The 9,570-nt window shown below is 36.1% G+C and overlaps 2 protein-coding genes across 3 annotated transcripts; both read left to right on the top strand.

Annotated features, from left to right (window-relative positions):
- Positions 1–1,284: 1,284 nt before the first annotated feature.
- Positions 1,285–8,436, top strand: LOC145898702 (uncharacterized). Of its 2 annotated transcripts, none has more exons than XM_082987272.1 (18): positions 1,285–1,410; positions 1,485–1,557; positions 1,852–2,031; positions 2,136–2,217; positions 2,438–2,534; positions 2,698–2,872; positions 3,056–3,217; positions 3,547–3,734; positions 3,848–4,029; positions 4,158–4,360; positions 4,461–4,735; positions 5,079–5,285; positions 5,584–5,659; positions 5,920–6,098; positions 6,393–6,554; positions 6,841–7,084; positions 7,305–7,375; positions 7,684–8,436. In XM_082987272.1, exons 1-18 carry the CDS (start codon positions 1,343–1,345, stop codon positions 8,000–8,002), a joined length of 2,943 nt encoding a protein of 980 aa, XP_082843398.1. In that variant the 5' UTR covers positions 1,285–1,342; the 3' UTR covers positions 8,003–8,436. The 2 variants fall into 2 exon arrangements, with proteins under 2 accessions (XP_082843398.1, XP_082843399.1); XM_082987273.1 differs by having other exon boundaries at positions 7,309–7,375; positions 7,684–7,896.
- Positions 8,437–8,810: 374 nt separating this feature from the next.
- Positions 8,811–9,446, top strand: LOC145899302 (mitochondrial import inner membrane translocase subunit TIM14-like). Its single transcript, XM_082988042.1, has one exon. It carries the CDS (start codon positions 8,895–8,897, stop codon positions 9,234–9,236), a length of 342 nt encoding a protein of 113 aa, XP_082844168.1. The 5' UTR covers positions 8,811–8,894; the 3' UTR covers positions 9,237–9,446.
- The last annotated feature ends 124 nt before the right edge of the window (positions 9,447–9,570 follow it).

The following is a 9,570-nucleotide window of genomic DNA, read 5'->3' as shown; positions in this document are numbered from 1 at the left end:
CAAAAATATGTTGCCTTTGGTGTGTAAGTGTCACATTTCCTAACCGTTTGATAAAAGATATGTGTGATTTAACTGCTCAATATTGTCAAACTGGGGATTTAAGTCTCAATACGTCGCAATTTATTTGTGTTGACTTCTTCACTTCTTCTTTCTTTTGTAGCGTTTTTGTTTATGTGCATCAAATGTGTCCACTTTGTTAAACTTACATTCTACCTCCTGATGAAGGCTGTTGGACAACAGCCGAAACGTTGAGAAACGTAAATATAATAAAGTTTGCCAGAAGGGTATTCAGCAGTATAATATGCCTGGCAGCATCAGTAACAATTTATTTGTGTTGAATTTGCCAAAGGCAGAGTTGATTGCAGGAAAACCTCACGTTGCAAGTTCCTGTTGGGGTCGCCAGACATTATGAATATTTTTTGTCGGTTGCGCTAAAAAATATTTGCGGACTGGTTTGGACTAATAACAAAGTAAACGGCGCGAACTACAGATGTCCGCTAGATGGATACATGAGTGATATTTGCAAAAGTAAAAGCAGAAAAACCAGTCCGCAATTCTTTTTTGGCGCAACCGACAGAGTATGTCGACGCCCATAAGCTGATGACAGTACAAGTAATTTTACCTAAGATTATGATACTGTCGGCCAACTTAACATGCGCGCACGTACGATACTAAGTTTCGAGCACGTTAATAAGTTGCATGTTCGTTAATTAGGTAAGCGTACATGAGTTTGACTTTGGCCATGACATGTATCTTATTAAGCGTACCATATTATTCCACATGGTGTCGCTCTTATTCGGATTTTGACGCTGTTGGCCAGTCTTTAAATTACGTGCACCTTCGTTTATAAGGCACGTACGTTATCTAAGGTACGAGTACAATATGACGAATTATGACACCGATGGCCAACCATTTTTTAGAGACCTACAAAAGTATCAGCACAAAAGAAGTTGTGATTAGTAAATAAAAACTGGATCAAAAAACCAAAGGCCCCTGGCAGGCTGTCGATCGCACACCGTATCAATAATAATGTATTAACAAAAGAAGATATTATGTTTTTTTAGAAAGGCTAACAACGCTAAATCATGTTGTTCTTAATTAACAGTAATTCCAATGACCACCTTTAATGCCTTGTACTGTATTACATCTTATACTTATACATTACTATTTATTGTACTTTTATTTAAGTTACCCCAATAACAACAATTATTTTTACTGTAAAGGGAAAGTACCGTATGGGGGTGCTTGCAATTTTATGGTTGAATGCGTTTTGCTGTGTTTGTGACAGAGATAAGGAGCTGTATGTCAATGCAAATTATCTCCAAATGGCCAGACTCCAGGCATGAACCAAGTGTGTCGAAAACACCAATGCAATGAGGAAAATGATCAAAAACTGCCTGAACAACGCAGGTTCGCTGGCAGTTTTAATGTTTGTCAATACATTATCAATGTAAAGTTGTTTTACAAAACCATATTACCTTCAGGACGTTTGGCAAAAATGTGGGAGACATCGGCATGACCTTTGAGGAAACTCCTGATAAGGAACAAAGCCAAAAGGTGGTAACATTTGTATTTTTCATAACATCTGTCTACTCAAACTGTTTTTTGTTTAAAAAAAATAGTTTAACTGTATGAACAGTCATTCATTACCTACATCATATTGCTGATATCAGTGGTTGTGCAACCAATAATTCCTGATAGATAATGGAACAAGCATAGATAAGAGAACAACAATAGCTCTTTTTACTGTTCATAGCTAATATTACTTTGATTAAATGTTAAAAATGTCTCAATGGCCATCTTCATAGCCAAAGAATTTTTTGTGTAAAAATCAAATAAACGTTTTTACAGGTTGAAGAGTTTATTGCAAAATGCCTAAAGGAATCGTGTTATACAGCTGTCGATTACGACTCCATGATATCAAATGGTTTGGTGACAGTTGGGGAAAACCATGTGCTTACTTGCACCAAATGTGAGCACAAGACAACAAGACAAGACCACATGAAACAACATCTGGCCCATCATTATAAGGTACTTCTTCCAGCAATTTCTTGTTTTATGTTCCTATTATGCTTGCTGCATTTAAAATAGGTTACAAAGTCCAGTTTTTAAAATAATAAATTTTGCAATTATAGGATTTTAGCTTCAAGTGCAAGTTTTGTGATGCCACATGTACAACAGAGACACATTTTAAAGTCCACTTAAGGAAGCATACAGGTTGCTTTCAGATTATATAATGTTTAGATCTTGTGTGTTTTTATCTTAATTGATCATGTGGCCATAAGCCATTCTCCTACCTATTGATTATATGGAAAATCACATTTTCTGCAAACCCCAGAAGGAAGAAAAAGCCATTGATATTCTCCACCATTTTATTGTTTTCTTTTTTTAGTTTCTATTTTGTTAGATTTTTGTCAACACAATTTTTTTTAATAAGGTATTCCCACCCACAAGTGTGATCAATGTGCTTTTGCAACATTTACGAGCACCAGTCTGCAATCCCACATGAACCATGTCCACTGCAGTGCCATTAGGTAATTTTCCATCATATTTTATATACTAAAATTTTATGCTCAAGTTGGAACACTACACTGCAGCAAAGCTAGTGTACATTTTTAAATACGAAAGTCAGTCTTCTTAAAAGAGTGCCAAATCAAAAGAATTCAGTTCATCTAAGAAAGGTGTACATTGTTTTAGGTACAGGTGCCCTGCATGTAGAGATGATTTCCAAACGACCAAAGATCTGTTTAAACACACTAAATTATGCCCCAGTATTTTGGGTGGTACAAAATTGGGTTTTGTTGCATGTCGAGTCTCTGAGAAATGCAGTTTTGAATGCAAGTTGCAGAAAAAATTGGTGGATCATGTGAAGGTATTGATATGACCTTTATTGTATTAAATTAATTTCTGGAAATTACCTTTTTGCATTAACAAGCTAAAAACACGTTTGAAAACTATTTTTATACTATTTTATGATATCTAAATCTTTTCAAATAATTATCCAAGCTTATTTTGTTTGCTTTTAGTTTTTGCACTGATGTCACTAATTTTTCAGACCAAACACTCAATCATTGGTGTATGTTGTTCATATTGTCCAGTAGTTGAAAGAGATAGAGCTAGTGTTAATGAACACACTAAACTTCATAAATCTTACCTATGCAAAGAATGTGATTATATGACCAACTTCAAAAGTCAATATTTAAAGCACTTTTTGAAGGTATTTATACACTAAAAATCTTATTAGTTACAACCAACTAATAAAAATATATATTTATGAACATTAAAAAGTTTTAGCTTATATTTTGTAAAATTGTAAACATGAAAAAATAATATACAAGTGCCTGTTGGTAGACATTTTTCTCTATGATACAAATTGTGACAAACTACTTTTGGAATTGAAAGCCCTGAATCAAAGTAATTTATTCACCTAACCAGGCCTAAACTTTGTCCTAAATGCTTAAATTCAGAGGATCAAGTATGCCTTGACCTCAAAAAGTTTAAGAACCACTGTCCTTGGTAAAGCAATATATGCAAATATATTTTTAGAATCACAATTCAAATGACTACCCCTGTTACTTTTGTGGGGAAATAAGTTTGTCGAAAAGAGAGCTTGATCAGCATGAGCAAAGGCATGTAATGCATGAAACTAATGAACCAAACAAAATTCACTACAAATGCCTAAAATGTGATTATACCACAGCAAAATCCAAGATTTTGTTAAAGAAACATTGCAGGTACTTATTAGATATTAAATTTTAAATGTGGCAGCAAACTTACTGTGGATATAGGCTTGTCGTTGCGACAAATCTGTCTGTCAAATAGACATAAAAATGTATCTCTGTCACAGACGTATTCACTCACTCAAAAAACAGCTTTGTTGTGACCAGTGCACCTATAAGTGCAGTGAGTTGGCTCAGTTGAACTTGCACATGAGGAAACACACTAACACCCAGAGTTACTTGTGCCATGACTGTGGTTTTACTTGCAAATGGCCAAGTCAAATGAGACTCCACAACATTAAACACACAGGTTAGTTGAAAATTATATCATTGTGTTGGTTAAGTTTAGGTACCTTATGTTACCAAAAATATGCTATGTTGTGTCACACTATGCTGTCACTACTGTTCAGAAAACAAATGATTTTATGCAATATGCAGGAAAGAAACCCTATAAATGTGAAAAGTGTCCGTATGAAGCATTTCGATCCGACTCCATTACAGCTCACATGATGCACAAACACAAGTCATCAGGGTTTATACTCTGTGATAAATGTGGCCACTCTTTGCCGACACAAACGGCCTTCAATAAACATATGAGAACTCACGACAGTGGAGAAGATAAAAACCATCTCGGAAATAGGGTAAATTTGCGAATTATTTTTCACATTTTCTATGCAATGTGTATGCTAATAAATCCTACTTGTCAATTCCCGAACACAGCATATCTCTCTGTTTTGTCAGTTCACACTTGTAACAAACCAAGCTTCAAGTGAAGATGCAGAAGAGCAGCCAGGTCCCAATCCTTGTATTCAAATAAAGGAAATTCAAGAGCAATTCTCTGTGCCTCCTTCAAGTCCCAATGTGTGTAGTAGCACAAACTGCCAGTCTCCTTTAAGACCTTCGACCTCCGCCATACCTAACAATGAATCCACCTCTTTGACACAGCTTACAAAGAGTTGCCAAGAAGATGCAGTCACTGGATGGCAGTATGTTCAATCATCACAGGATGGGCAAAGGTAACATAATATCGGTCAAGCGCCTGACTCTCAAACCTTTAGGAAACTCGATTTGGATTCATGTCCAGGATATCATGGGTTGAAATCCCTGTGTGGTTAAAAAACATACAATAACAGTTCTTTCCAAAACCAAGTTTACCTGTTTTTAAGTAACATTAAATAAAACTTCAACCACTGAATTTAGAAGAATCTGGATGTATAGTGTTATCTGTATGTGAAATTTTCTGGTCATATAATATTTCCTATCTCAGTATCCATGATTCTCTCAGTGGGTTTTCACGAGCACATACAGCTGTCGTGCCAAGTTTTATTGCACAATGATTCATAAACATTTTTTGCACAGAAATAATTTCCAGCCCAGTGATGTGCCATTCAGTGACCCACAAAGAAGTCAATTGCAGAACTTTCGCAATTGCTTCTTGTGCCCCTTCAAAGCAAAGTCCAACAATTCGTTATATCAACACATGTGCAGAGAACACAGATGTCAATTTTACCAATGCAACATATGTCCTTTTAGATCAAGCATTGTATCAAAGTTGTTGGTACACAGGTAATTAACAACATCTCTGTTTCTTTTTAATGAAACAATAGGGATGATGCCTGTAAGTAGGCAAATTTATTTATCATATTAGATTGTAAGATAAATGACCGAGTTTTATACAAAAGCTGTAAAAAATATGTTACCAATCTTGTGGCCATAATCTGATAATGTAAACTTGCATTCATATCTGCATAATTTATAGATGTTAAAATTTCCTTTATAGCCAATACTCATTTTAAACTGATTCAAAATCAGTATCTGAGCAACAAGTTGGTATGGGGTTGTTTATTGTAGTTTTGTGTTTTAGAATGGAACATATGGGAGTAAAACCAATTTTATGTGATGTTGAGAATTGCAGATATAAGGCATGTAGTGATTACCATGTAAGTATAGAATTACTACTAAAAAAGTTGTCACACCACACTGCCCAATAAATCACCTGATTTCTTCATGTCATTTTTTAGGCACATTTGTCACTGTGTTTATATCTTGCATTTTTTACTTTGAAATTAGTTTAGTGAATCCTGCTTTTTGCAATAATTTAAACACATGCACTGTTTTCATTTACCCTATTCAAAAGATAATTCAATGAAATTAAAATAGTTATTTTGCTTAATTTAAGACTTATTTGTTGCATTCTCAGTTGCAACTTCACAAACGAAAGCATGAAATTGGCACTGCTGAAAATTGCAAGAGATTACTTAAGTGCAGGAGCTGTGCTTACACCACAAGGTGGCGAAATCAGCTTAAGTTACACCAACAGAAAATTCATACAGGACTTCGAGACCACAAGTGTCAGTTTTGTGATTATGCATGTTACAGGTAAGCTTCATACTGCAGATTTCTTTCCGATGTGTGAAAAAAAGTGTATTTAATTTTGTGTTTAACTGCTGGCATCCTGTAACAAGGTGGAAAAGAAATAAACACCTCCACGTTTTATATATATAATATAAATCTAACTATGTTCTAACCAGTATATGAACTTAACTGGTCAAAGCGAAAACAAAAAAAAATTTTGTACGAAACAAATTATTTAGGAAACGTTTATGTTAAACATCTGCTTTATCCAGAAGACTGAAAATTAAAAAAAAAATTGCAGTAACCCTTTTTTTGCAGGGCCGATGTCCTCAAATCACACATGCTTCATCGTCATAGCAACGTACGTCCGTACAAGTGCACGTTGTGTGCATACACGGCGAAGGAGGCACGCTCTTTACAAAAGCACATGGTAAAGCACAGAAGCGAGCGGTTACACACCTGCACTACCTGTGGGAAAAGGTATTTAGGTTCTGCATGCTTGTTTGAAGAAGAGTCTGCAAACTGGCACTGTGGCAGGGTGGCCCATTTGAGACCGAGCAGTCGCATCACTCGATAATTACAAATTTATTATATTTCCAAAATACATAACAAATTGATACATATAGTTATTGTAACTATGCACATTCCATGTACATAAAAAGGCACTGCGAAGTTTTATATACTTGTACAAATAGAGATTCTTCAAGGCGCACGCTATCTTTATCAACGTTCAAAGCCAAAAAATTCTCTTTTGCTTCTTCCATAGTTTCAAGTCCCGCCCAGTTCTTCTTCACCACGAACGCATCCACAGCCAGTCGTTCAAAAACCGCTGCGACTTCTGCAAGTTTCGCTCCAACGACTCGGAGCGTTTTCGCGAACACGTGGAACGTCACGTGACCGAGTACGCTACCCTGCCGTTTCGTTGTTCCTTGTGCCCGTACGGAGCGAGCAAAAGAAAAACACTTGGCACGCATAAGCGAAGGCGTCACCACGGAAAGGAAACTGTGAATGTAAGGCGTATGTAATTGGGATTTAAAGTAATTATTATGCTGGTTAGTTAGTATGATATATAGCGCGACATAATGGTACGGGTATACCACTCGGTAGGTTTAACAGCATTGTAATCATCCAAATGTTTTTAAATTAAGCTAATTAATGACCCCAAAAGGCAAACCAAGCCTCTGAGCAAAAATTTACGAATTCGCAATACTGGAACATTTTTGTCAACAGAAAGAGGTGCCAACGTCATCCAGTGGATATTCTGATACGGTGGATGTGGGAGCGATTGGGTCAAGTAGCTGGTGAGTGTCCTTGGTAATAAAACTGCAGATAAATCTTCCCTCAATTGAATTATTTTGAAATAACCACAAGCGCTGTTGATTTTGGTGCATTTTATCAGATTCTAAAATTTCAAATAATTTTTTAAGTAAAAATGCAGAAGACATTTCGTGATGGGATCCATAATCAATCATTTCATAACAGTTTGGGTTATAAGTAAAAACTAATATGGTTAAAAACGATATTCCCCAAAAAATGCTCAATCCAATTGAGTGATAAATGGTAGCCTGTATTTGCCTTTTGAATATAACACAACATATTATGCATTCAGCAAAGTTCCAATTCCCAGTAATCCTGAGCCCTCCTCGATCGGCAACACACCATTACAATCGTGTGCATCGCTTTTGACCACCGCCGAAACAGAGCCGCACTGTAGTATTGCGGGACAGCAGTTTTTCACGAACATGCTTTTATCCGATGATGTCGAATCGCAGCCGCTTCCAAGTAGTGCCTTGCTCTTGCCAGCCAACGCGCGGATGTACTTGAGTAGTTCGGCTATGAACGCAGAAACGATGAGTCGGTACGGATTTGAAGATGACTTGTTTGCCAATCTTAATAATGTTGAACGCAATATGTATAAGCAACAATAAATCCGTGTGACTTGAAAACGACGTAGGTGTATGTTAAACAAAGAATGTCACACATTATTGTCTGATAAGGTTTTGAACTTGGTGCATATGTCGAAATATGGGGCATTCATTTTGCGCATTAAATGCAGCCTTGTCGGAAATGCAAGGGCCATAAAATCTTGGGTTCAAAACCTCACAGGTGGCGTGATTATTTCCGTATGTCATGTGAAGTAGGTTTAAACCATTTGGTCGCGTTACCAGTGCTATTCTAAAACTAGGCCGATTTGACAATAATGTGCGTGGATAATTGGTGGATTTTGGGCGTTCAAACTGGAATGACCTATTTTAAAATCTACGTATAAAAAGTTCAAAAGCAAACCCTGCTGTTCCAATTAGTTTTAATGTTTATGTTTAATTAAACTAGATGAGTGGTAAACATTTTTCCATAAAATCATGCAAGAATTGCAACAAAAAGGACAGCCTGCGTTCATTTCTATTATTTTATAATAAATGTTTATTGTACTGCTCCGGATTTTACCACATTTTTCAGCGTGACGAAACTTTGTGAAAACTGAAAAGTCAATAAATGCGTCTCGCATGTGAAGTGTGGTTTACTTTGAGTTGTTTTCGGAACCTAATTTAGCCTATTTGTCCTATTCATGTATTGGATGGCAAAACTAATGTTTTGTAGTGCAATGCATAGGTCCAAGTGGCAGAACAAATCGACATTATAGTTTATTCATGTAAGATGTAATTCTTGTGCTAGCGGAAAAAAGTGGAATAATGATAAATTGGGATCTTAATATTTTTCTTATTTATGAACAGAAAGAAGTGTGCATTAAACTGGCAACTGTTTTGATCCAAATACTTCGCTACTTTTTTATCGAAAAGAAGAATTTAATGGAATAAAGAAATGGCTTCCACGATGATTATAGTTGGACTTGGCCTGGCTGGCTCAGCCTTTGCCCTGAGAGTCTTGGCAAGAAGATCTGGACCTCTTGCTAAGGAAATGGAACAAACATTTCAACAACTGGGAAAGTTGGATTACAAATACTACAGAGGAGGCTTTGAGCCTAAAATGACAAAGCGCGAGGCTTCACTAATACTGGGAGTAAATCCAGGAGCAAACCAAAAGAAATTCAGAGCTGCTCATCGACGTATAATGTTATTAAACCACCCTGATCGAGGAGGTTCACCCTATCTGGCTGCTAAAATTAATCAAGCTAAAGACCTTTTAGAAGGGGGATCAAAATAATAAAACATATTTTTGTTATGATTTTTATGTATTTATTGATCTTTGTATCTGCCTTCAAAAGTCGTTGTTGTGCATTTTGTTGCGAAACTGGTCCTCCCATGTTTTTGATAACTGATTTTTTTTTTTGTTTAAAACAGTTGTAAAATAAAAAGCACTGGATGGTATGGCATTTCTTTTGGAGTTGATTACTTACACATTTATGCTGAATAAACGTTTCCAGACCTTCCAAACAACACTTTTGCACCTCAGCAAATTTACCTGTCCCATTATTTCAGTTAAAATTCACAAACACTTGTTTAGACTTGGACCAAGCACCTATTTCTAGCTGATCTAA

Source organism: Ascidia mentula, chromosome 4 (genome assembly GCF_947561715.1).
Source record: "Ascidia mentula chromosome 4, kaAscMent1.1, whole genome shotgun sequence".
Lineage (NCBI taxonomy): Eukaryota > Metazoa > Chordata > Ascidiacea > Phlebobranchia > Ascidiidae > Ascidia > Ascidia mentula.
The sequence above is the reverse complement of the archived record's forward strand: the minus strand, read 5'-3'. Positions and strand labels throughout refer to the sequence as shown.

What these genes read in the sequence shown, in the direction of transcription:
- LOC145898702 (XM_082987272.1), top strand. Translation starts at nt 1,343, where the DNA reads ATGAACCAAGTGTGTCGAAAACACCAATGCAATGAGGAAAATGATCAA. An exon ending in GTCCACTGCAGTGCCATTAG is followed by an intron (nt 2,535 to 2,697) that starts GTAATTTTCCAT and finishes ACATTGTTTTAG; the next exon opens with GTACAGGTGCCCTGCATGTA. An exon ending in TTGTTAAAGAAACATTGCAG is followed by an intron (nt 3,735 to 3,847) that starts GTACTTATTAGA and finishes TCTCTGTCACAG; the next exon opens with ACGTATTCACTCACTCAAAA.
- LOC145899302 (XM_082988042.1), top strand. Translation starts at nt 8,895, where the DNA reads ATGGCTTCCACGATGATTATAGTTGGACTTGGCCTGGCTGGCTCAGCC.